Here is a 25,840-nt window from a genome sequence, read left to right on the forward strand (position 1 = left end):
TGGTGTGCCGGCGGACTACATATCATCACTGCACATCGTCGCCCTCATGCCCAACATACCATACGCACGCGCAAACTGTACCTGAACATCTACCCAAATCAATGGAGGACTTCACTTGAACATCTGCCCAAATCAAAAAAGAGACCTAGGCAAAATCAAGCGCCGTGCTGCACCGCATCACCGCTTGGGAAACGAACTGCATCGACACCCCCACACCAGAGATGATGAAGGGGAGGAGCAACTTGGATCCGCTCAAAAATTCAAAAAAACTTGGATCCGCTCAACCTCAGCAGGCCCGGAGTGGGGCGACTCCCTGCTACCGATGGGCGCCATCTCAACCTCCTGCAGGTCGATGCAGTGGAGAAGGAAGGTCGATGACTGGATCCTGGAGGGTGGATCCGGCCGCCGTGGCGCAGCAAGAGGTCGCGGGGAGGAGCGAGGTGGAGGAGCAACTCGGTGGCCGCTTGGGGGAGGTGGCCGTGGCTTTTCTTCACCGACGAAGTAGAAGAAGGGGGGAGGAGGGGTGCTCGAGAGGGACGCAAAGGGAAGGTGGGCGCGGCGGCAGACCAGCCGGATCCGGATGGGCTGGTGCTGGGGAGGCGGCCCATCCGCGATTTCGGCGCTCGGTGGATGCGGCCGAGGTAGCGTGATGGATGGGGTGGGGCGGCGATCGTCGGTGGTGCGCGGCGGCTTACTGGTTGAGGTGAGGTAGCCGGCAATTTGTGCTGCGCAGTGGCGCGATGGTTGGGGCGGGGCGGCCGATGAGTGTGGCTCGTGGTGGTGGCCGGGGCGAGGCAGCACGGGGTGGTGGCGCGTCGGAGCGGTGGGGTGGTGGGGCGTCGCGGGGTGGAAGGTGGTGGCACGCCAGGATGGGCAGGGGTAGTGGGACGCCGGGAGGTGGATGGTGGTGGAGCAGAAAGGGGCGTCGAAGCGCAGTGGCGCTGTTTGGATCTGGTGGTTGGTAGGCACTGAGACGGCTGGTGGCGGTGGGGGGAGGCGTTGAGGGCGGCTGGCCCAGCGCTCTGGCTGTGGCACACGGGCCTCTAGGGCGGCGCTGTGCTAGATTTGGCCGGGGGAGGGGGAGCCGAGAGGAAGGAGGTGGAGGGGGTCGGGGGAGGAAGAAGGCAGAGAGGGGATCGGGGGAGGAAGTGGGAGGAGAGGGTGGAGTGGGTGGGGTGGGGCAAGTTGGTTTTTTGGCGCTTGCGGTTCAGATCAGTTCGAAGATGGCTCTGTGGTGCGGGTCGGGTCGGTTCGGTGGGTTAGAGGGTGTTAGCAGAATAAGCAGTGTTAGCAGAATAAGACTCTTAAGGGGTGTTATTAGAATAGACCTACCGTATATATATATATATATATATATATATATATATATATATATATATATATATATATGAGTTTATGTCCTCTACAGCATTCACTTATTGCTAATTCTTCAAGTTGATTTTTTTGCTAAGTGAATGTGATCGGACCCTTCCCCCTCTATGCTAAACTCAACCCAGTCTGTTCACAAATTCTTCATGTGCGTTCTATTTGAAACTCGTTCAAATTCTTCACTGTGTCCTTGTCAGCTGAAGAAATTGCGAACGACACTTTAAAATATTGTAATCTAAAATTTTCGGCTTTTGCCGCTCAAACCGTTACGCATTCCACGGTATACTTATCTATTCACCCACGATCTCCACCTCTCAATATGTGGGTGACACATGTCGCGCGAATGAGAAGGGTCGGGGGCACGTTCGTCCAAATTCCTCGGGCGAACAGTTTTTCACCTCAGCTATAAATACCCCCTTCCCTTCCTCATTTCACTTTTACTTCGCTCGACCTCACTCTGTCACTCGAGCATCTCAAGTCCTAGCGCCACCGCTACCTCCATCGTCGCCGGTGAGGAAGAGCTTCACTGCCTTGACCTCGTCGCCATCGTACTCGCGCCGGCCGCGGAAATCTTTCCTCCGCCACCGCCGTAGATGTCTTCCTCCGCCAAGTTAGGGCGTGAAAGATCCGAGTCGACGAACTTCTAAATCTACACCTCTTGTTCGTCGTGTTCTTCATCAAGGGTAATTAAAAGTTACTTTTACAGCATTTGGTCTACTGATGATTTTCATCAAATCTTCAAAAGGTGTTTATTCTTCAACCTCCACACTCTAAACACCTAGCACAAATCTTCAGTTCTTGATCTATTTCTCTAAGTGACGTTTTTCTTCATGATTCCTCAATTGTGTGAATCTCACGATCCGCACAACTCTGGAACCTAAGACAAAGAACTCTTAGTGAAATTCTTCAAGACACATCGGGTCAATTTCCTCAAACTTGTTCAAGTTACAAAACCTTCTGAGAACGCATATGACATCTCCAAATTCTTCGCACCTATACTCTGTTCACAGGTACACATGTCTGCTGCTGAATCACTAGGTTCTCATCAACTTAACTCATTTGCAGCGTTCCTCGAAGAAAAGCTGCATACTTCCTTAGAGAACTCAATTGTGCAAATTCCTCAGCTGAAGAAAATGGCAGACGGTAAAAGGCCTCAGAAAGGAGGAAAGAAGCTTGAGGTCAATACTGCTTTTGAGATCCCTGCGAACATCTATCCAGGGTACTGCATGCCTGATGAGGCAACTCGTGGCAAGGAGACGAAGAATGAGCGCAAAGTGCGCATTCAGAGGATTGAAAGAAGATGGGCAAGAGAGTGGAGGGAGTACAGATATGTCACTCCCAAATACATGAAGAAATTCGCTATTAACCCTCCATGCTCAAGACCTCCTCTGGCACCTGGCCAAATAGCTGATCCAACAAGCCTTAAACGTGGTGAGGATTATGCTGATGAATGGGCCAGGCGGCAAGCTAAGTTGGCCAAGCATGCCAAAGAAGCAGTGAAGAAATTTAATGAGGATTCTGCTGCTGCCACTGCCGCTGCTGAGGCTTCTTCAAGCAAGAAGGTTATGCCAAAGAATCCTGCCAAGAAACCACCTTCCTCAGCAATGCCCTCACGGCCAAGTTCTTCTTCAATGCCCTCACGGCCAATCTCCGCAGTGCCACCAAGGAAATTTCCTCAAGCTGCCCCAGTTCCTCAAGCTGCTAAAATTCCTCGGGTTTCAAAACCCTCAGCTCCTCCGGCAAAGTCCTCAGCACCTGTGCGTCTTGCCACATGCCAAAGGACCACTGGCATATCAATTGCCTCAGGAGCTTCAGCAAGTTCTTTAGCTCACCCTTCATCAACCGGTCCCACTCTGCTGAAGACCAAGGTCACTGCTGGACGAGGCACTAGACCAAGTCCTCACAAGAAGCAGGTGGTCTTTCAAACTCCATCTGGTGATGAAGCTGATGATGATGAATTAGTTGATATCATCATGGACAGACAGCAGCGGGCCGCTAGAGCCAAAGGGTGTGATGTGCCCCTTCTACTGGATCCGAAGAAAATCCTCGATTTCATCGATCTATGGCACAAAGATCCCAATGCTCCAATGCCAGAGTTGGGCCTCACTCCTGGACAAAGTCACGTGGTGACGGTGTTCATTGCTGAAGAAAAGTGGAAGTATGACCAAGCCAGAGTGGCTAAGAAAGCACAGTACAAGAAGCAGCGCTATCTAAAGGACAATGCCCTCAGTCTTTCGCTTGAGCAGCTCATTGCACTGCAAGCTGACATCAAAAAGCTCAGCGATGAATTTGATGCCTACAAGGCTGAATGGCAGGGTGCCAAAGTCAGATTCATCAAGCTAACGAAGAAATTCATTCAAGTGCTGCTGCTCCTGTGCACATTGACATCACTCAGGCTGAAGCATCTGCTCAAGCCACTGAAGGAATTGCCAACACCGCTGATGAAAATCAGGCTGCTGATGAAACTGCAAGCACCAGGGCTGCTGAAGAAGTTCCAGCCTCAGAAGAAACTGCCAGGGCAACCTCTAGTGTTGCGCCTGAAGAACCTGCCAGGCAAGCTGAAGACTCTGTTGCTGTGCCTGAAGAAACTGCTTATGACAGGCCAGCTACATCAGTTGGGCCTGAAGAAATTGATCCAACTCCCACTGCTCCGCCTGCACCAACACCAAGCCCAGTTCTTCCTTCTGCTCTTGAAGTCAAGAAACCCAAAGCTGTAGAGTGTGCTGCTCTGAAGAAGAGGAAAGCATCAGCTGTCACAGAATCTCGGCCCCCAAGAAGGTGAAGATTTTGACAAGTTCAATGGACAATCCCATTGATGTTGTCCCTCTTGCAAGCATGCCATCAAAGGAACTTGTTCCTTATGGTGAAGAATATCAGATTCCTGAAGAATCTGCTGAAGAAGATCCCTCTGCTGCTTCCACAGAGCAGATGGATGAAGAAATTGAAGTTGTGGCTTTCACCTCAACTCCTCAGGTATCATCACCAACGCCTCAGTTTACTGCTGAAGAGGCCAGCATTGAAGAAATGGAAGTGGATGAGGATGTGGACATTGGCTGCACCACTACAGTGATGAATGATGATTTTTGGGATAGCCAACACCCCAACTCTCCTTTGTTCACACCACTCCAACAAATTCCTCAGTCCCCAGCTCCAACTGAAGTTCAAATGGGCTTTGAAGAAATTCATGCCACCCCTTCCATTCATGAAGAGATTCTAGCCACTAGTGCTGATGAAAATGCTGCTGAAGAAATGGAGGCCCAGGCTGCTACTGAAGCAGAAGATATTCCTCAGCCTGCGGCTCCAGAAATTGACATTCCAGAAGTTATTCTTCAGATCACTGACACTTCTCAGCCATAGCCGAAGAATCTATTCTCGAAAGTTCCGAAGTTCAAGGCTGATGCCTTCTTCAATGAGCATGTATTCTTCACAAATTACAATCCATATGATTCTGCTCGTCTGAGGAGGAAGCGCTTCTGGACTGCTAGCCAAGCAAATTTCTATTCCTCAGTGTTGTTCGACAAAGACAAAGTCTTCGACCATGAGCATATTCCTCACATGGATATGGAATCACTTCCTTGCTTCGTGCCAGTCCTCGCTGCCATTCATAATGCTGGCCTGCTCAATTTCTGCACTGGCATATGCGATTGGAATGAAGAACTCATTCTTCAATTCTATGCGACGCTACACATCACAGGCAATGCTGAAGATGTGAACTCATGGGTGTTGGACTGGATGACTGAGAACACACACTATAAGGCACCAGCCACTGAATTGCTTCGTGCCATGCCAGTCAGTCCTCCCCCAGAAGGTGCACGTCTCGTCTACTCTGAAACTGAGATGTCAGATCACTTCATGCAAGTGTTGATGAAGCTGTTGAAGCCTGGTCAAGCCTCAAGGACAAAATTCCTTGTGAAGGAATTGCAATGTGTGCCAAGGAGTGTCTACCACATCCTGACGAAAACTTTGAGTCCAATCAAAGGCCATGACTCGAATGATGAAGAAGTCGTTGGCATCATGAAGAAACTGCTTTTCAACATCATGCACGGTATTCCCGTGAACTATCATGATTTCTTCATGAGGACTTTTGCAAACTTAGCAATGTCCCCATTTGAGTTGAAGCCTTATGCTCCATGGATTATGAGATTCCTCAGATCAAGGTCTTCACTCAACTACAAAGCTGATACACTCAACCATGGTAGCTACTTGTCCCCAATTGAAGTCCTCAAACAGACATTTTCCTCAGTTGATGAAAAGAGCAAGGCCACTGTTGTTATTGATGAGGGCATTCGACCATTGGATGGACAGTTTCGCAAAGCTGCTTCATACTCCACCAATGATGACTCTGCTACTCATGATTCTGCCGCTAATGCATCCAAGCAAAGTCCTCAGGCAACAGCTCCAAGGGTGATGACTGATTGTGAGCTTCTCCTCAATCTTCATCAAAAGGTGGATCGCAATCACAAATGGGTAAAATGTTAGTTTGGTTCAATTCTTCACAACATGACTGCCACATATAATTCAGTGAAGAAGAACCATTACTACCTTAATGAAGTGTTTGATCGCACCTGGGCTATAGTGTCTCACCTTTACGGTGATGAGGATCTCAAGCAGATGGGCTTCAAGCAGGACTTCGGCTGGGCTAAGCCTCCACCGAAGAAATTCAAGAAAGTTGCAGTTCCTCCTTTGGTGCCCAGTTCATATTCCTCATCCCGTGATACTGATGAAAATGATGACCTGGACGACACGGTGGCAGGCCCTTCTCCAACAAACGACCCCAACAACGCTGACGCTCCTCCATCGACTTCATGAAGAAATTCTTCAGGGGCGTTAGTCCTCACTTTTCGTCCCTTTTGGTCATTTCATGACAAAGGGGGAGAAATTTGAGTTAGTCTTCAAGCGGGTCTCTATATATATGGGCGTTTTTTTTTGTTAAGTTGCAACTCTCACTCTTCTAAAGCTTTTGTTAATTGAGTTGTAAACTTAAGTCCGATGGTGACCTGATACTTTTGCTCTGCTTTTTCTGCATGCTATTTCCTCATTAATGTTATGCACGCATGATGAATCACATCAGTCACCATATTTCATCATGCATTTCAAATTGTTCATTCTATATGTTAAATGCGTGTATGAATTAGAAGATATAGGGGGAGATCTCCATGATTCTACTCTTCAAATGCGCATTGCTTCAAAAGCAAATTCCTCACTATGCACATCTTCAGGGGGAGTTCTTCTATATCTTGCAATCAAATTCCTCAATATTGAGTACTTTCAATTCATATGTTTATCCCCGTTGAAAACTTAACCTATATTGTCATCAATCACCAAAAAGGGGGAGATTGTAAGTGCATCTAGTGCCCCTTAGTGATTTTGGTGTATTGAAGACTTATAGGTTAAGGGACTAATATGTTTGTCAGTGTACGCAGGCTCTATAAGTCAATGAGGAGTTTGATATTTATAGCGAAATTCGACCCCTAAAAATGAATGTCTTCGGCTGAAGACTTTGGTTCTCCTAAAGACTTTGAAAGTGAAGAAATTGGTGTGGCCTTGAAGACTTCGATATTCATGCGAGGAATCTGAAGCGTGAAGACTTTTGTTTTCGTAGTTTCATTTTCTTCTTCTTGAGTCATAGGAAACACCATACTGTTAAAGGGGGGCGAGGTAATACTAAGGAAACAGATTTCCAAGTGATGCTCATCTCAAAATCCTACACCTACCCAATCCTTCGAGTGAAGCCATTGGAAATCTCATATCAGTTCAGTCAATTTCTTTAGTGACAGAGACGAAGATCTTCTGGTCTCTGAGGAATTTGTTCTGACTGAGGAGTTAGGAATTCGCCAGTGTGGATTGCCTACACAGTGAGGAACATGATAGCACTTAGGAATTCGAACCTCAAATCCGATCGTTGTTGTGCCACGCACCAGCTGTCCCAAAATATCCTACCACCTAACGGTCATATCAGACAAGGACATTTATGTCTTATCATGTCGAGCTGCTCCCTAGGCTATAAATAGCCGCCCCCTACAACCACTAGCTGGTTGGCTGCTCGAGAGAAACTGACACTTGTCATTTGAGAGCATCCCATCCTCTGAGGACTTTGAGAGAAAATCATCAAGTGGGGAAAACCCAAATCCCAAACCCAAACCTACAAACCCCAAAGTGATTGAGCATCACTGAAGAGATTGTTCCTGTGTGGAATCGACGCTTGTTACCTTTGAGGACTGTGTATCCTCCAGATGGTTAGGCGTCATGGTTTGAGCATCCAAGAGGAATTGTGGATTGCTAAGTGATCAAGTCTGTGAAGGTTTGGAAGTCACATGTGAAGACTTACCACTACTGTTGGGCGAGGTTTGTGTGATCTTAGCTCAAAGAGAATATGGTGAGGACTGTGTGTCCAGGACTGTGTGTCACCGAGTTTAAATACTCAGCTGCTCCAACCAGATGTACAACTGCCACAACAGTTGGAACTGGTCTACCAAATCTTTGTCTTCACCAAACGAACTGGTTCTATTTCCTCAACCCTTTCATTTCCTCTGTTATGTGTTGATGTACCTGATCATTACTGTTTGAAGACTTTGACTGAAGACTTTCCCTAATTCCTCAATCCTATTTGTTCAGTCTATTTGTCTTCATCCTGCTTATCATGTGTTTACGCTTTCTGTACTCTGTGTTTGTCTTTCATTTTATCATGATGACTATGTTGTTCCTCTGTTATGCTTATACATGAGTACTTATTCCGCTGCAAGTAGTTCTTCGCTTAGGATTTCCTCACCCTGAAATTCCTCAGTGAAGAATTCATAAAAATCGCCTATTCACCCCCCTCTAGTCGACGTAACACACTTTCACATGTCAATATGTTTGATATTAGTTACTGATTTTGCATATCATTGTTGCTCTAACTGTGGTTAATATTACCATTTCTTGCTCTGATTTTCTCTCACCCTACCTTCTCCCATTATATTCAGGGGGAGAAAGAGTCCATATCTAGGGAAAGAAAATCTTTGGAATCCATTGCATATCTTTAAAGTTTTTGGGGACATGTCAGTATCTAAATAGAGTACCTAGTACTCACCCATTACATGTCATCCCAGTCTTGGTACTCTTGTGGTTCCCTGAAATTGCTTTATCTAGAGTGTTCTCATGTTATCTAACCCTATTTTCTCAAGTCCACTCCTTCTAAAGCCAGCCCAAGACCACAAGGTAAGTATATGCATCATACACATGTGCATGATGATGTCTTGCTGATGTACATAGTGTTTGCAAGAAGGATTCATTAACATGGAGGTAGACTTCCTATACACATAATTTTCTCTGATGCATATAGCCAAGATGCATGTAACTCATTGCTTGCTCTGTCATGCTTATGCATTCACATGTTCTTATAGTCTATCTTTACATGATTGCATACATGTAGGGGGAGCCTATGCATGTTACATGTCTTTCCAAAGCTTTACTTGTTATTCTTCATATTTTTTCTCTAAAGCTTTGATGTATGTTGTTGTCATCAATTACCAAAAAGGGGGAGATTGAAAACACAAGTGCTCCCTGGGTGATTTTGGTAATTAATGTCAACATATCTCTTGTTGGACTAATACTTTTACCTAGTGTATTTCAGACAAGTTCAACAAGTGGCATGGCCAGGACAGGAGAATGTGGAACCCCATCAAAATGCTAAGGGCACATGTTGGCAAAATCTCAAGACTCTTCATTTATATTATAGTGATCCAAGATCACATTGAGTCCATAGGAAAGCCAATACTATTAAAAGGGGGTGAGGTGTTTTTAATGGTCTACTTGCCCAACATGCTTAGTGATATTGCTCCAAAGCCCTCAACCACTTTCTCATTTCCAAATATGTCCAAAACTAAAGTCAAACTCGGCCCCACCGAATGATCTATCCGGCACCATCGAGTTCATTTGACATAGCCACTGCCAGAAATCCTAGACAATTCGGTCACACTGATATGGATTTCGGTCTCACCGAGATGGCCTTGCAAACTCTTTGTTGCCTGTTGCAACTATTTCGGTCTCACCGAAATGTGCATGGTGCCACCAAGTTTGCTTGACATCCTCTCTGTTGCCTTATTGCTTCACTTCGGTCTAACCGAGTTGATGCAACCGGTGCCACTGGGTTGATGTTTGCCCTAAGCCCTAGCACATCGGTCCCAACGAGTTATTCTCATCGGTCCCACCGAGATTCCTAACATTCACATTTTGAACTAAACCGGTCTCACCGAGTTCTTCTATTCGGTCTGACCAAGTTGGATCAAATGTGTGTAACGGTTGGATTTTGTGTGGAGGCTATATATACCCCTCTACCCCCTTCTCCATATGAGAGAGAGCCATCAGAATGTGCCTACACTTTCACTACTCATTTCTTGAGAGAGAACCACCTACTCATGTGTTAGAGACCAAGATATTTCAATCCTACCACAAGAATCTTGATCTCTAGCCTTCCCCAAGTTGCTTTTCACTCAAATCTTCTTTCCACCATAGCCAAATTTGTGAGAGAGAGTTGAGTGTTGGGGAGACTATTATTTGAAGCACAAGAGCAAGGAGTTCATCATCAACACACCATCTATTATCTTTTGGAGAGTGGTGTCTCCTAGATTGGTTAAGTGTCGCTTGGGAGCCTCCGACAAGATTGTGGAGTTGAACCAAGAAGTCGTGAGGGAAAGGAGATCGCCTACTTCGTGAAGATCTATCCGAGTGAGGCAAGTCCTTCATGGGCGATGGTCATGGTGGGATAGACAAGATTGCTTCTTCGTGGACCCTTTATGGGTGGAGCCCTCCATGGACTCGCGCAACTGTTACCCTTCATGGGTTGAAGTCCCCATCAACGTGGACGTACGATAGCACCACCTATCAAAACCACGCCAAAAATCTCCGAGTCATCATTGCGTTTGCACACTCCAATCCCATCCCTTTACTTTCTTGCAACTAGCATGCTTTACTCTTTCCGCTGCTCATACTCTTGTCATGCTTGCTTGAAATCTATTGTGAATGCTTAAACTTTTGTTAAATCTCCACCTCAACTTAAAGAACCTAAAAATTGCTACTTTTACTTGTTGAGGGTCTAATCACCCCCCTCTAGACCCTTCTTCTCGAACCTTTCAGTTTTGCTCATCCTTGTGGTTCTACTCGATCGAGAAAAAACGCGGCCTCTACGGAGAAGATCCACGCTTGGATTCAAGGCCCCTCACGGGAAGATCCCTCGCGGATTCAAGGCCTCCTCGCAGAGATGAACTAGTTACCGTGTGTATCCCCCTTTGTTGGATTTGAATCATGTATCTCTCTTTGTGTTCATGGATCTAGCACATGTGTGATTGTTTATTGTTGATTTGAGTGTATCTGCTCGTTCCCCTCGTGTTTCCCCTCGTGTTCTGCATGGGATCCCCTTCAAATCTTGAAAGATCGGCCCTAGGGTATCCACCCTACATCACATTTTGACAAAATCCCGTGGCCTCGCTAGCCCATTGGGTACCCTAGGGCCGACCCAAAATTCAGCTAGAATTCCATAGTTTTTTAGCTATTTATACACGAAGAACATTTTCTAAGAAATCTAATAACAAGACAACAAATAATTACCTAAGTGGGCATGATAATATGAAATAAATAGATGTTACAAAGCAATTCTAAGTGTAATTTCAACTCTTTTCACATCCAATACATGACAATCAACATTCGCTGACGATATTACAGGTTCAATGAGCATCTAGCTACATATTTCAAGGAGCAGCGATTACACTTCATCATCTATGTGTATACAGCATTGTAGCATCGGCTGCCTGGCCAGAGCTCGTCGGAGCCATGTTTGGAAGGGTGAGGACACGAGAGGGATGCACATCAGCTCGGAGAAGGGGGGAAGGGGAAGGTAGCAGCCTGGAAGAAGAAGCGGTGACATAAAGCATATTTTTCTTAGTTTAATTATACGTCATCTCATCCAAATTACCTAATTAGCATGATGCATGCTACTCCCTCCATTCCCAAATATTTGTCTTTCTAGGGATTTTAAATGGACATAACATACGGATGTATGTAGACATATTTTAGAGTGTAGATTCACTCATTTTGCTCCGTATGTAGTTACTTGTTGAAATCTCTAGAAAGACAAATATTTGAAAACGGAGGGAGTACTTGATATGATACCCAAATAGATGATGCATGCTACTTGATATGATACCCCAGTAGAGGGGTATTAGATGTATATGAGTCAGACATCCTGGATTAATAAGTAAATAATCAGACTCTTTGGAAAACAGGAATTACATGCACACCCCTAAAAAAAGGAATTACATGCACAATTCCCTCAAAAAAAAAGAGTTACATGCAGAAAAATAAACACTGGAATTAATGCATGGTTTCCACGAGAACTGATGTCATAGTAGTTTTCTTTTCAATGAGATTTTTTTTGTGTTAGTCAAACTGTTGTGATTAGTTAGCGCATATTAATTAGAGGGAAATCTCCCCTTGTCCTGCGGCATGCAGGCGTCTTGTAGCAACCGACACATCTCTTTTCCCCTCTCCTCTAACCGTTGCATCGGTTCCAACCATCGCGTCTTGTGCGATGGGTCTCTTCCAAACATATATAAGTTGTACTATTTCTATCAATCAAAACAAGTTGATCTTTTCATTCAAACACGTTATCACGCACGCTCTGCCGAGAGCACAGGAAGGCCTCGCCGACGGTGAGATGCCTGGACTCATCTCTTTCTTCCTCCGCCTCATCCGTGAGGACGGCCGCCGTCGCCGTTTCACAGCCCGTGGCCATTATGGAGTAGGCGGGCGCCGTCGCCGCCGATTCGGACGCCGTGGCGCTGGACAAGGCCACCATGCCGCTATACGCGGCCCTCGACGTGGCCTCCGCGCCCCTAGACACGGCCATCGCGCCGCTGCTCCCGGTGACCACGCCCCAACGGTGGCCAGCCCCAGCGCGCCTCCCGCACATGCAGGAGAAGAGATCCCCGGGCCCATGCTCGCGGCTCCAACGCGGATTCCGCCTCCGCCTCCAGCGCCGACTGACGAGCCCGGCTTCTTCGTCTTTGTGCCGTTCCCGAACGGCGCCGGAGGGACGATCCAAGCCGCTGGCCCGACGCCGGTCGCGCAGCCTGAAGACGTGGGCGCCGGCCCGAGTCGCAGCGCCACCGAGCACCCGCACGCCTCCACCTCCGTGCTGGACGAGGCACCGTCATCCCCGCGCGCGGTCGCCCGACCGCGCCTCCAGGACTCCGCAAGCATGGAGGGACGCCGCCGCCTCTTCAGTCGCGCCATCACCGCCATCGACCGCCGTGAAAGCAGCCACTCCGGCCTTGCCTCCGATCTGCTGAATGGCGTCCCTGCCGGCGTCGTCTACATCTCCTCGTCCGAGGAAGAAGGAGGCACGTCGGCAACCACTTTGTGAGAAGCAGCAATGGAGTGTGTGGGGGTGGCGGCGCACAGGAGTTGGTCGGGAGGATTGGGATCCCTCGATCCCTAATCACCAGCCGTATAAAGGCCAGCCGACCGCCCCCACTCCACGTGGGCTTTGGGCCTGTGCCCAGATAGTCCCTGGCTACGGGCTGAATTGCAGAAATTTCTCTTTCTTTCTTCTGTTTAATCCTTTTAACAGTAGTTGTAGCAGTAATTTATCACTGTTTTAGTACTGTTTAGCCTATGTACATGTAGTTATTTACATTCTAGTCTGGTATTTAGATTTACTCTATTTTAGGACTTGTGTAAATATTTGTAGGCTGTTTACATTATGTAATGTATTTGATAATGTAAATAAAGGACCAACATTATCTAGAAATGTCATGTTCAATGTGTTTACCACATTCCAATTTTCTAGAACATGTTCCAACGATTGAGATTAATTTCTCTCGTACAACAAACTTGCAAATTTTTGATACACGCCTTCCTCATTATATTTGGAATCACGGTCTATATTTTGTCCAATTCGACAAATGATTACCTTGAATGTGCACTTCCTTATATTTGAATTGATAACATACACACAGTAATAGAAACAATGCATCTACTGACATTGTCAGATTATGTAGCCTATTACTCTGAGATCCATGCGATCTTCGACGTGTTATGTTCAATCAATTGAGGTCTACATTATTCAAGTTCTTCACTTGAGTATCAAATTTTGCACCATTATTACAATACAACCATGATGGTTTTTAATTTACCCTCAGTAAATTAATTATCTCTGGTTCATCCATGTAGGTAAACGATGACCGCAAAAGAATTTGAGGAGCTTGCCCTCAATGGCCACAACTACCCTACATGGGCCATGGACGTCAAGATCAGTCTTGCTTCCCGTGGGATAGCGCGTGCAATCCAGGACCCGGAGACTCCTCTACCGGCCGGAACCACGCCGCTGACTGAACAACAAAACTATGCAACTTTATACATTATAAGGCATCATATTCACCCAGATCTTAAGTCTGAGTACTTAGAGGAGGAATCTCCCAGTACTCTGTTTCTAGCCCTCAAAACAAGATATGAACAGCAGAAGGCAGTTGTCCTGCCAGAAGCACTCCATGATTGGACTCACCTTCGTCTTCAGGATTTCAAGTCCATCGGTGAGTACAACCACAAGGTTCATAAGATAAGTTCCAAACTGCGCTTTTGCGGGAAGGAACCTACTGATGCGGAGAAGATAGAGAAAACTTTATCTACTATGCTCCCTTCAGACAGGATCCTCCAGCAGCAATACCGTGCTCGCAACTATACTGTCTATTCCGAGCTTATTCATATGTTACTTCAGGCTGAAAAGCATGATGAGCTACTCGCTAAGAATGGCTCTCAACGCCCAGTTGGGGCACAACCTTTACCTGAAGTTCATATGAATGTCGCGAATAGACAGAAGTTTGATGGTGCCTTTAGAGGCAATCAATCAAATGTCCAGAACAAGCGAAAGCGCATTAGGAACAGGAGGTCTAGGAACTCAGACAAGGGAAAAGGCACTGCAAAGCCCAAGCATGATAAATCTCTGCTTTGCAACAAGTGTGGATGCTACACGCACCCCACCGACAAGTGCAAGATCTCAAAGCATCTGGTTATGTTGTACCAGCAATCTCAGAGACGCAAAGCACCTCAAGGGAAGAGGTTCGAAGCCAATTTCAACCTTCATTCAGACAGCACCAATGGAGCCGGTAGTTCGCACGACGTTCCTCCTGGACCGAGCAACACCATTGTGTTCCATCAACCAGAGGACCTTGCCGACACGGAAAACATGATGATTGAGTACACCTCAAACGAAGTGTTTGGAGACTTTGACTAGTCCCACAATCTTCATAGTGATCTATTTAGCTATGTCCATTTGTGATGTTGTAATAAGAATATAAGTATTGTTGTTGTCCTTATATTGTATCAGCACATTTGATATAATAAGATTGTAATTGTACTAACATATTTGATATAAATAAGATTGTATTCTATGTATTTACATGAGATTTTCTTATTGAAAGTTCTTTGTTTTATATATAGTTCTCTACGGTGACAATCCGATGGAAGAGGAATTATGCCTTGTGGATAGTGCAACCACAAACTCCATACTGAGGGAGACGAAATATTTTCAAACTCTGAAAAAGATGAATGGAGATATTCTAACTATCGCTGGACGCGATACGGTAATCGTTGGCACTGGACGTGCCATATTTACCCTCCCAGGTGGTACACAAGTGACAATTGAGGATGCTTTGTTGTATCCCGACTCATCACGTACCCTGATCAGTTATCGAGATATCCGTAAAAATGGCTTTCACATTGAAACTCATGAAGACAACAAAGAGGAGTATCTACTCTTCACCAAAGATCACGGATATGGCAAGCAAGTACATGAAAAAATTCCTTCTCTATCATCAGGTTTGTACTATACGTACATCAAACCCGTAGAACATGTTGCATACAAAGTAAATTTTCAAAATGTTGATGCATTTCAAACCTGGCATGATCGCCTAGGCCATCCCGGGATCGGGATGAACGTTGATGCACATCAGCTCGGAGAAGGGGGGAAGGGGAAGGTAGCAGCCTGGAAGAAGAAGCGGTGACATAAAGCATATTTTTCTTAGTTTAATTATACGTCATCTCATCCAAATTACCTAATTAGCATGATGCATGCTACTCCCTCCATTCCCAAATATTTGTCTTTCTAGGGATTTTAAATGGACATAACATACGAATGTATGTAGACATATTTTAGAGTGTAGATTCACTCATTTTGCTCCGTATGTAGTCACTTGTTGAAATCTCTAGAAAGACAAATATTTGGAAACGGAGGGAGTACTTGATATGATACCCAAATAGATGATGCATGCTACTTGATATGATACCCCAGTAAGAGGGGTATTAGATGTATATGAGTCAGACATCCTGGATTAATAAGTAAATAATCAGACTCTTTGGAAAACAGGAATTACATGCACACCCCTAAAAAAAGGAATTACATGCACAATTCCCTCAAAAAAAAGGAGTTACATGCAGAAAAATAAACACTGGAATTAATGCATGGTTTCCATGAGAACTGATGTCATAGTAGTTTCCTTTTCAATGAGATTTTTTTTGTGTTAGTCAAACAACCAGAAGAAGGTTGGAAGCGATCAATTGTGTTAGTCATCAAACAGGCCTCCATAGTATCTCACAGAAAGCATTTCCAATGACTTACCGACGAATGCCAAATCATGCGCGTTGTTCCACTTCCCCCTGTACTCTTTAGGTTACATACAATGCCTCGGTCGGGTAGTACATCTCTCAACTAACTAATGGTACGTATCACTCCTGTTGCCAGAAGGTGGGAAAGCCTGTCGCCTTCGTGGATTCTGGAAATTCCCCTCATCCTCTTCGCCGCCACCAGCATCGGGGGTTTGTTTCGAACTTTTCCGTTTATCTCCAGAATCCGCATTGATGGCCCTGGCAACTGCATTGTCCTTTCTTCTCTCAGATCTAACCTCTCCAAATGAAGTATTCTTTCTAGCTTCAGCGTAATCGAAGGCCTTCAGCTGATCATTAAATTCTGGTTCTTCCAGTGCTTGGTGCTTCTGTTGAAGGTCTCTGCTCTCGTTGAGGGATCTGAAGCGCTGCTCGATGCCAGAGGAAAGCTCAGGAGGGGAGCTACACACATCGGTATCTCCAGGTTTGCACTCACTCTGTCCATCTGCGTTGCCGTTTTCTGGGTCATCTGTTCCAGTGTCCAGCTGAATCACTTCCTCCATCCGAGACGCAGGATCCTCGCACATGATTTCCGCTTCAGGTTCCACCGATTTTGCTACTGGAAGGCTACTTGCTGGAGGATTTGCACCACCTGAGAAATGATGGAAAGGCAGTACCACGGAAGACTTGATCTTCTCCACCTTGCTTTTACTCTGCATTTGTAACACAAGCCAAACAAAGTCAAGCATTACTAGGGAAAGCTAATGCAGGGAAAGTGCTTTCTGTTGCACCCCAAAAACAGAACAAGGATAACATTATATATTGCAGATTAGTGAGCTTATAAAAACCTAAAGTCCCATAACGAAGACAAGTCACCAACCTTTCCACAGTGAGAACTTTGGTACAAATTTCAAGTAGCATCTATACTGAGACGTTGACATTTACCCCATGTGGCTATATAGAGAGAATAGAGACTACAAAGGAAATTCGCAAAAAGAGACTATTCCATATCTTGCCCCTTAACTACTTGAGTAAAGTGGGAGCTCTTAGTTTATATCTCTTTGGAACAAAACTCATAACTAATTTATTTACATGCACTTATTTTCCAACAGTGCCACAGGTATCCCGCGTAGGTAAGGGGTTGGGGTACACCCACAGTTCAAACACAATTAGTAAATTAATTCAAGATCTCCATCACTTGTTAATTCTACAGCGGAGGAAAGAGAAAAAAGGACAGAGCAGAAACATCCAATACCTGGTCACTTGAAAATCCTGGAAATAGATTTGGCCTTCTTGCGGTAGAGGGTTTTCCTAACAGAGCACCAAAAGCCGTAGGTCTCTTCGATACTTGAACTGTTGCCTTTATTACCTGAACAATGGAGCTGTTTAGGTACTGATACAGCAGAAGAAATATAGCAAACAAAGGCAAATGATTTTCTTACTTGCTGCTGACCACCACCATTGCCCGGTATCACTGTATCTGCTTGCTCAGTAGCGCCTGGCAACGCCCCAAAGCTCTTGGTTTCAGGTGTGATGTTATCTAGTTGCAAATTACCTAAAGAAGCTCCGCTCGTAACATTCCCCATACAGAAAGAAGCAGTATGGACATTTGTAATCACTGTGGGAGCTACATCAGGTGCAGCAATCAGCTGAAGATTATTTTCATTACTATCAGCATCGACGGCAGGAATCATTTCAGTGTCTTCACTGCCGTCCTTCGCTTCTGCCGCCATTAACTGCACAAAATGATGCATTAGTATGAAAAGCAGCCCAGATTCCTTAGTAAATCTCTGAGAAGTTAGTTCCTACAGATTGCAACAGTAAAGGAATGATAATAGATAAGTTTCACATAGATCACCAGAACTACCTCTTCCAGCCTTCCTTTCTTCAGTTGCTCAGCTATACTTTCAAAAGCATCGGCATTTGCGACGGCATTCCTTATGATAGTAATGACATGTCCGAGATAGTGCTCAAGAAATTTATTTTTTGACTTCACTGTTCTTTTTAACCTCCCAGTGGTCACAGGCATCTGTTTGGCTGTAGTCCAAATTCGAAGGATATATTAGCCAGGCTGACTAACGCATGTAAGCAATGTACATAGATTAGGAAAGAGCAATGCCTATTTCAAGTAGAGTCTTATTGGGTAATATATAACCAGTGCTCTCATCCTCAGCACGAGCGACGCCATCTCTCCATTGATATAGACCCTGTGATGGGAAAGAACTACATAAGGAATGGTAGAAATGATTTCATTTCAACTTATAACTGAGTATTAGGTAGTCACAAATAACAGTCTAGCACATTAGGCAAGCAGAGGCATAAAACACAAAACAGATCAATGTCATAAATAAAATTAAAATGTCTTTTCATTAAGGTAGATCATCTGGAGTTAAAGAAACCAGGCACAACTTACAACAGTGTGGTATAAATAAGAAAGCATCCACAAGGACTGAACTATGGGGTCTGGAAGAACTGTGTTCATTTTCAGCAAAACGCAGTGTATGTGTCCAAGTGGAGAAAACTTCTCAAGGATCAAGATGCCAGTACCAACAAGAATCACAAACACTTCAAACAGGAAAAGTACTTACAGCAAGAACTGCCAGCTGCCTTGCACTCAAGTCATTTTCTTTCAACCTGCAATTACATAAAAAATGACATTACACTGCTAGAATGGTTTCTAGAACAAAAACATGGTAAACCAAGAGAAATACAAACCCATGTATGTAAAGGTATGATGAATCAGTCAGCAGCTCCTTCTCATATAGTTGCAAGCAAATTTCATTGCTGCGCTTGCAAACCTGCAGTAATGGCAGACATCTGATTACTTGTTTGTATGCTCTACGGTCCACACAAGTTCAGGTACTGAAGTCAGAAGTCAATCCATAAGTAACAAAAGTGGTAGCAAAAGAATGTGCTTGTGTTCCTCAACACACAAGTTTACATCAGTTCTAAGGCACACATTCTGAAATTCAAGCACACAATCAATTGCATCAGATACCGCATAGAAGTTGTCAACCAGAGGCAGAGAATACCAAACAATGCATGTAAAAGAAACTTAACCATCAAACAAGCAATCGGGGAAAGACTAGTGAGCAAAACAAACAAAAAAACATTACCTCCAAAAGAAGATCATCGCCTGAAGACTCATTCACCAATCGCAATCGCATCAAGTCATATATGTAGAGAAGATAGTGTGTATCTTCTCTAGCATACCTGAAACGCATAGTCACAATCAGACACACTTGATGGATATATTTAGTGAGGGCAGAGTAAATAAGAAATGGAAGAACAAAATGCGGCAATCCAAAGCTAATCCAAGAGGAATTCAAAGCACTGTACTTGGTCATTTCATCAGGAAGTGGCCTCAGCCTCCAATCTGCACTCTGATATCTGCAGGAGATGTATGTCTTAGTCATGTTCTTCAGAATATAATTCGTGACATGGCAAGTATAAGAAAAGTGTACTCTAGAATGAGAAGTAGTATCTACTCTTTGTTTGCTGTCACTCCACAGAAATATTGCAGAAGATGCTCCAGGCTGTTGCGGTCCATTTGTAAGATTCTTGAAGCCTATTTGCATTTTGATGAGAAGATCAAGCTTTAATTTATAGAAAACCAAAATGGCCATTTTAACTAAATAATTTAATCATAAAAGAAAACAATAACTGAACTGGATGCTAGGGCCATGCTACTGTTTATCTATGCTGAATCATACCTGCCCTGTGTCGAAAAGGTTGCACACATATATTCCAAAGTCCCTTTGAAGCCATATTATATCACGACCTGCCCCATGCATTACCTATTTTCCCATGAGAGCGATGAGAAACTGGACGTTGAACAATAGCAAGAACACATATACACAAAAGAGCAAGGTGTACCTTCTTCTTAGTTGGATCTTGAAAAACTTCTCTCAAGTTCTCACCAAGACAATTGCGGAGCTTAAGAGTGTCTACAATAAAGTCCTCAGTTCTAGTTGAAATCTGCATCAGGCAGGTGAGACCCTGAAAAGACCTATAGTGGTTGTGTTCCAAATCAACCTGAAAACAGAAAAATAAATGGAAATTGATTTAAGTTAGTAATTAGAGTATCCTGACACCAAAAAAACAATTCAATTGTACACAGTGACAATAGTTAGCAGTAGACAGTAGTTAGGAGGCAAAAGAAGACTGCAGAGCATGCTACATACTCCCTCCGTCCTAAAATAAGTGTCTCAACTTTGTACTAGCTCTAGTATAAATTTGTACTAAGCTCAAGACACTTATTTTGGGACGGAGGGAGTATTTGTGTAACCTGCGGCAGAAGTTGTGAATTTGCGTTGTTGGATGCGTACTACACTGAACATGAAAAAATTATAAGGAGGCAGAAACAACTATTGGCAGCAAAGGTGGAGTGAAACAAGGCAAGAAAGATGATGGTAAGTAATGAAACCTAAAGCACGGCATGCGAATGACTATTTAACATTTACAGCATGCCATATGAATATGAGTATTTAATTGTCAACGTCCATGCCTTAACAACTCTAGCAGGCAGGAAAAGCCCAACTTTCCACATAGATCTAGCACTGCAATGAGAATTGTGACTCTGGTACTAATAGCAACGTAATTAAACTTCTGAGTATTTTATAGTAAAATACAATCGACAGAATCAAAAGTATACTGCAAGTTACAATTCATATATGGTCGACCAGACAGCTAGTTGAGTCGTGAGGCATAAGCAAGAACAATACTGCATTTAAGTGGAAGCAAGAAAACCGATAGATACTACTAGTATTGTTACTTACAGCAAACTCAGTTGCACTCTTCAGCTTTGCCACCAACACTTCCAAGGTTTTCCGGTCTTCAACAAATGTAAAAGGGGTGTCATCTAAAGCAGGTGGCTTTAATGGCTCACTTTCAGGAACACGCCTGTCAAATAGTTGCTCCATGGGGAGTTTTTCCTGCATTGAGACAACGGCGTCACACCACTCTGCTCACATTTGATAAATACATGCAGAATAAAGAAAACAGCACTTCTCTCCAATTTCTCTGACAGAAACACTGATATTAGATAAATTACTCTGCTGACTCTTCATTCCTCCATACTCATGTTATTTTCTTTCCCTAATTTTATTCACATAATCTCGTATGGCATCTAGTCTCCACTACCTAACGCATTTCAATAGTCATGTACCAGCTAATTTAAGGTTTTATACTCCCAAATATTGAGAAAACTAATCACCGTCCGTGTGCAACACTTGATAATCTTGCAAATGCAATAAACAAATTCTCTACTGCATGATTCACTAAACAATAATGGCTCATTTGGCACCTTCCATGGATGATTTCATCATAAATTTCTGAACAGATTAATCTTGAATTGTTGAGGGGGGAGGTGTGATGTGAGATTAGAGCAAAAATGTGCGGAAGCACTAACCAGTGGGTGTATGGCACGGGCACCATCATCGCTGCGCTCAAGGAAGGCATGGTCGAATGGCTTGCTCGTGTTGTCCACCACAATGCGGTGCACGTCCTGCGGGCGTGGGATGGTGGGGATGTGGAAGGGCACCTTCGGCTTTGGCCCTGATGCTGCAGCCCTATCCATGGTGGCCATCCTCACCGAACCAGAAGATCCAAAGGCCTCACTTCTGCCAACTCCTTCCTCTCCCATACCCATCTTCTTCTTCTTCTTGCCGTAGACAACCTGGAACCCGTCCCCCGCCATCTCTTCTGCCGCGACCTTCCGTCCCTGGGCCTCCTCCTTCTCCCGCAGCGCCTTGAACTCGTCCGCGGAGGCGGCAAACATCTCGAGCAGGTCGTCATTGCGGGCGACGAGCCAGTCGTAGGCGTCGTCGAGGTCCTCCGTGGGGAAAGGCTGCTGCTGCTGCTTGGGGAGGAGCATGGAGGCGCCGAGGACGGCCAGGGAGGACTCGGCCCTGGCGGCGGCGGCGGCGACGGGGGACTTGAAGGAGGGGAAGTTGTTGTAGAAATGGAAGTCGCGGGCCGGAGGGATCGCGCGGGAGCGGGCTGACAGGCGCGCGGCGGCGGAGGCGAGCGGGCCCGACGAGGCGTCGACGGCCACGGCCGACTTGTTCTGCTTCCACGGCGGCGGCGGGTGAGGAGCCTCGTCCGCTTCCATGGCGAGTTGGGTGGGGAAAGTGGCGCTAGCGGTTTAGGGTTTATGGCAGAAGAAGAAGAAAGACGGGAGCGGCCTGTTGCGAGTTATGTGTGAATTTCCGCCCCCTTTTCTATTTATTTATTTTTTGCGTGGTTTTCGTGCTGAATTTCCGCCTCCTTCCTGTACGCGGTTCTGGTGCTTTACGGTTCGAGCACACGAATGCGTACGTAGATTACATTTTCAGATCCGATCTTTGCTCCACTCCAGGAATTGTGGATTTGTGGGTCATTTTCTTCAAATCAAGACCCTTTTTTTATCATAACAACTTTATTCATTAAATAATGGCCGGATCGTTTACATGATGTGGGAGAATAAATGTAGCGACCAGACTTCAAACAGTCTGATCTCTGTGCATCAGTGTCATCCCTGAATCAGTAATGCTGACACGCACAATACTTGAAGGATTTATAACAAAGTGGCAATCACACACTTATTACATCGAATGTCTCAAAAGAGAACTTATTACAATAAATATGGCTTAAGGCCATCTAATAACGATAACATGGGAAGGTTTGGAAGATAAAGCGAGTCCATCAACTCCAACAGCATCACTGAGTAAAAGATCACGACTTAAGGCACCTTACTCGTCGTCTGAAAAGTCTGCAACATGAACGTTGCAGCCCGAAACCGGGTCAGCACATGAAATATGCTGGCAATGTAACACATAGAGAGTAATGAACAGAATATAGCTATCACTACATGCATATATAGCCGGTGGAAAGCTCTATGGTTACAGTTTTTGTGATGCCCCCGATTCAATCGAACACTAATCATACACGCAAATGTGTACGATCAAGATCAGGGACTCACGGTAAGATAACACAACACAACTCTAGACACAAATCAAAATAATACAAGCTTTATATTACAAGCCAGGAGCCTCGAGGGCTCGAATACAAGCTCGATACACAAGAGTCAGCGGAAGCAACAATATCTGACTACAGAACTAAGTTAAACAAGGATGCCTTAAGAAGGCTAGCACAAAAGCAACACAATCTAAGAGGCAAGGCCTCCTGCCTGGGACCTCCTAAACTACTCCTGGTCGTCGTAGGCCTCCAAGTAGTAGCATCCATCGACGGTGGCATCTGGCTCCAGGGATCCTCCATCTGGTTGCATCAACCGGAAAGAAGAAAGAAGGGGAAAATGGGGAGCAAAGCAACCGTGAGTACTCATCCAAAGTACTCGCAAGCATCAGATCTATACTAAGTATGCATTGGTATCAAATGGAAGGGTTGTATCTGTGGACTGAACTGCATAATACCAGAATAGAGGAAGGCCTAGCCTATCGAAGACTAGCATCTTCAAGCAGTTCCAAGCATCTTGCAGCATGTAGAAGAGTAAAGAATAGCAGTTTAATATTTAACAAACATGTTGTAACATTAATGCCCAGAGATCCTTCCTCGACTCCCTGCGAGAAAGCAATCCCGGAGCCACATATCTCAAGTATTCATTTGTAGTTGTATAAGATCAGGATATAAGTCTGAACATCCATTACCGTGGACACGGTATTCGAATATATAACTTCCCTGCAGGGGTGCACCACGTTACCCAAAACGCTCGATCACTCTGGCCGGACACACCTTTCTGGGGTCAATGCCCGCCCTCGGAAGATCAACACGTCGCAGCCCTACCTAGGCTCAGCAGAGAGGTCCCCGCCGGTCTACATCCTAAGCACTCCGGGGTCTTGGGCCCATCGCCCGCAGCACTCCGGGTCGTTGCGAGCAGGGTGGATACCAGCACCGCCTCGGATGGCCAGCACGACCCGACCGTGCCGCACTGCTGAACTGGACGTCTGACAAAGCTTCGGCTGATACTGCGACGTCGAGGCCCATATCTATTCTCGCGTGGTGGTTAGTGCGTAAAGGCCAGAGGCCAACTCAGAACAAATACCCAAACCATAGTGTATTATTATCTTGCGGAGACGAGCAGAGACTCACGATCGAAAGTGACCCCGTCGCCCCGTCTCGTGGACGTACGACAAGGGCCTAGAATGCCCGGTCGTGCCACGTAACCATCTTGCGGGTGCTCTCCGGGCCCGCTCAACTTTCACCAAGGTCTCAAGTAAAGTCAAGGTAACTGTGTGTCCAGACATCAAGGGGAAAACCCGAGGAATCACCCCCGGTGAATTCCACTCAATGTAATCATCAAGGTGAACGTAAGAGGGACCACCCTCGAGGTTCACACTTGAGGTGTTGAACGACAGAGCCGTATCGGGAATGGTGAAAGAGGAAATCACCCTCGATGACCACGACCGAATAGCTACACTACAGAGTTATCATCAGGAGTGCGTTATCACCCTCGGCACTCGATAGTAGCTCTGCAGAGTCGAGCAACTAAAGGGGCGTGATGTGATGTGAGGTGTCGGGCTCTGGTCATCGATCACGTTGATCGGGTCGTCGATGATGAAGCAAGGGCAGCAAGGACAAGTGGGGGTCACTGATGGATCACTAGCCAACCTATACTAAGTAGTTTAGGATAAGCAGGTAGGTAACAATAAGTAGGTACAAAAGCAGGCTATGCATCAGAATAGGAGCAAACGATAACAATAGCAAAATCTAATGCAAGCATGAGATAATGGAATGGGCGATATCGGGATGATCAAAGGGGGGGCTTGCCTGGTTGCTCAGACAAGAAGGAGGGTCGTCATCGACGTAGACGATCACAGCGATAGCATCAGCCTCGGGGTCTACCAGAGAGAAGAGGGGGAAGAAACAGTAAATACACGCAAACATAAAGCATGGCATGACAATAAGCAGCACTAGGCGTGTTCTAACATGGCACTATACGCTACCGGCAAAGGGGGATAACAACCAGGAATGTTTTCCCGAAGTTTGGCATTATCGGACAGATGAAACGGAGGGGAAAAGTTGCATGTTCCCTATGCTAGGGACATGTGGTAGACGAACGGGCTGCGTATTCGGATTCGTCTCGTCGTTCTGAGCAACTTTCATGTAGAAAACTTTTTCATCCGAGGTACGGTTTAATTTCTATGAATTTCAAAGTTTAAACAATATTATGAAATTATTATTAAATCTAAATGGAGTTATTGCAGCAGCATGATGTCATCATGACGCCAGCGGTCAACACTGACCGTTGACTGGTCAAACAAGGCAGTGGGGCCCGTCTGTCATAGGCACAGATTAATTAAACAATTTTAATTAGACAACCTAGTTAATTAGGGTAATTAATAGAGTTAATTAAGTTAAATAAATAAATAATTAGTTAATTAAATGTATTTTTTAACTCCTCTTTTTTTTACAGGGGCATGGGGCCCCTTGGTAGTGGCCTAGGGGCCAGCCGGGGCGGGCTAACGGGCGCATTGAAGGAAATATGCCCTAGAGGCAATAATAAAGTTATTATTTATTTCCTTATTTCATGATAAATGTTTATTATTCATGCTAGAATTGTATTAACCGGAAACATAATACATGTGTGAATACATAGACAAACATAGTGTCACTAGTATGCCTCTACTTGACTAGCTCATTAATCAAAGATGGTTATGTTTCCTAGCCATAGACATGTGTTGTCATTTGATTAACGGGATCACATCATTAGGAGAATGATGTGATTGACTTGACCCATTCTGTTAGCTTAGCACTTGATCGTTTAGTATGTTGCTATTGCTTTCTTCATGACTTATACAAAGTTCCTATAACTATGAGATTATGCAACTCCCGTTTACTG

The 25,840-nt window shown here is 45.1% G+C and overlaps 1 protein-coding gene across 1 annotated transcript; it reads right to left on the bottom strand.

Moving 5' to 3' along the window:
- Positions 1–15,865: 15,865 nt before the first annotated feature.
- LOC123119026 (protein RRP6-like 2) lies at positions 15,866–22,181 on the bottom strand. The gene is made up of 14 exons (XM_044538668.1): positions 21,413–22,181; positions 20,781–20,936; positions 19,879–20,037; positions 19,716–19,799; positions 19,491–19,570; positions 19,342–19,392; positions 19,119–19,215; positions 18,718–18,800; positions 18,591–18,636; positions 18,122–18,209; positions 17,870–18,039; positions 17,445–17,738; positions 17,258–17,371; positions 15,866–16,715 (listed from the first exon to the last, which is right to left on the bottom strand). The coding sequence occupies exons 1-14, from the start codon at positions 22,112–22,114 to the stop codon at positions 16,113–16,115; spliced, it is 2,727 nt and encodes a 908-aa protein (XP_044394603.1). The 5' UTR covers positions 22,115–22,181; the 3' UTR covers positions 15,866–16,112.
- Positions 22,182–25,840: the final 3,659 nt, after the last annotated feature.

The sequence above is a fragment of the Triticum aestivum genome, chromosome 1B, assembly GCF_018294505.1.
Source record: "Triticum aestivum cultivar Chinese Spring chromosome 1B, IWGSC CS RefSeq v2.1, whole genome shotgun sequence".
Classification (NCBI taxonomy): Eukaryota; Viridiplantae; Streptophyta; class Magnoliopsida; order Poales; family Poaceae; genus Triticum; species Triticum aestivum.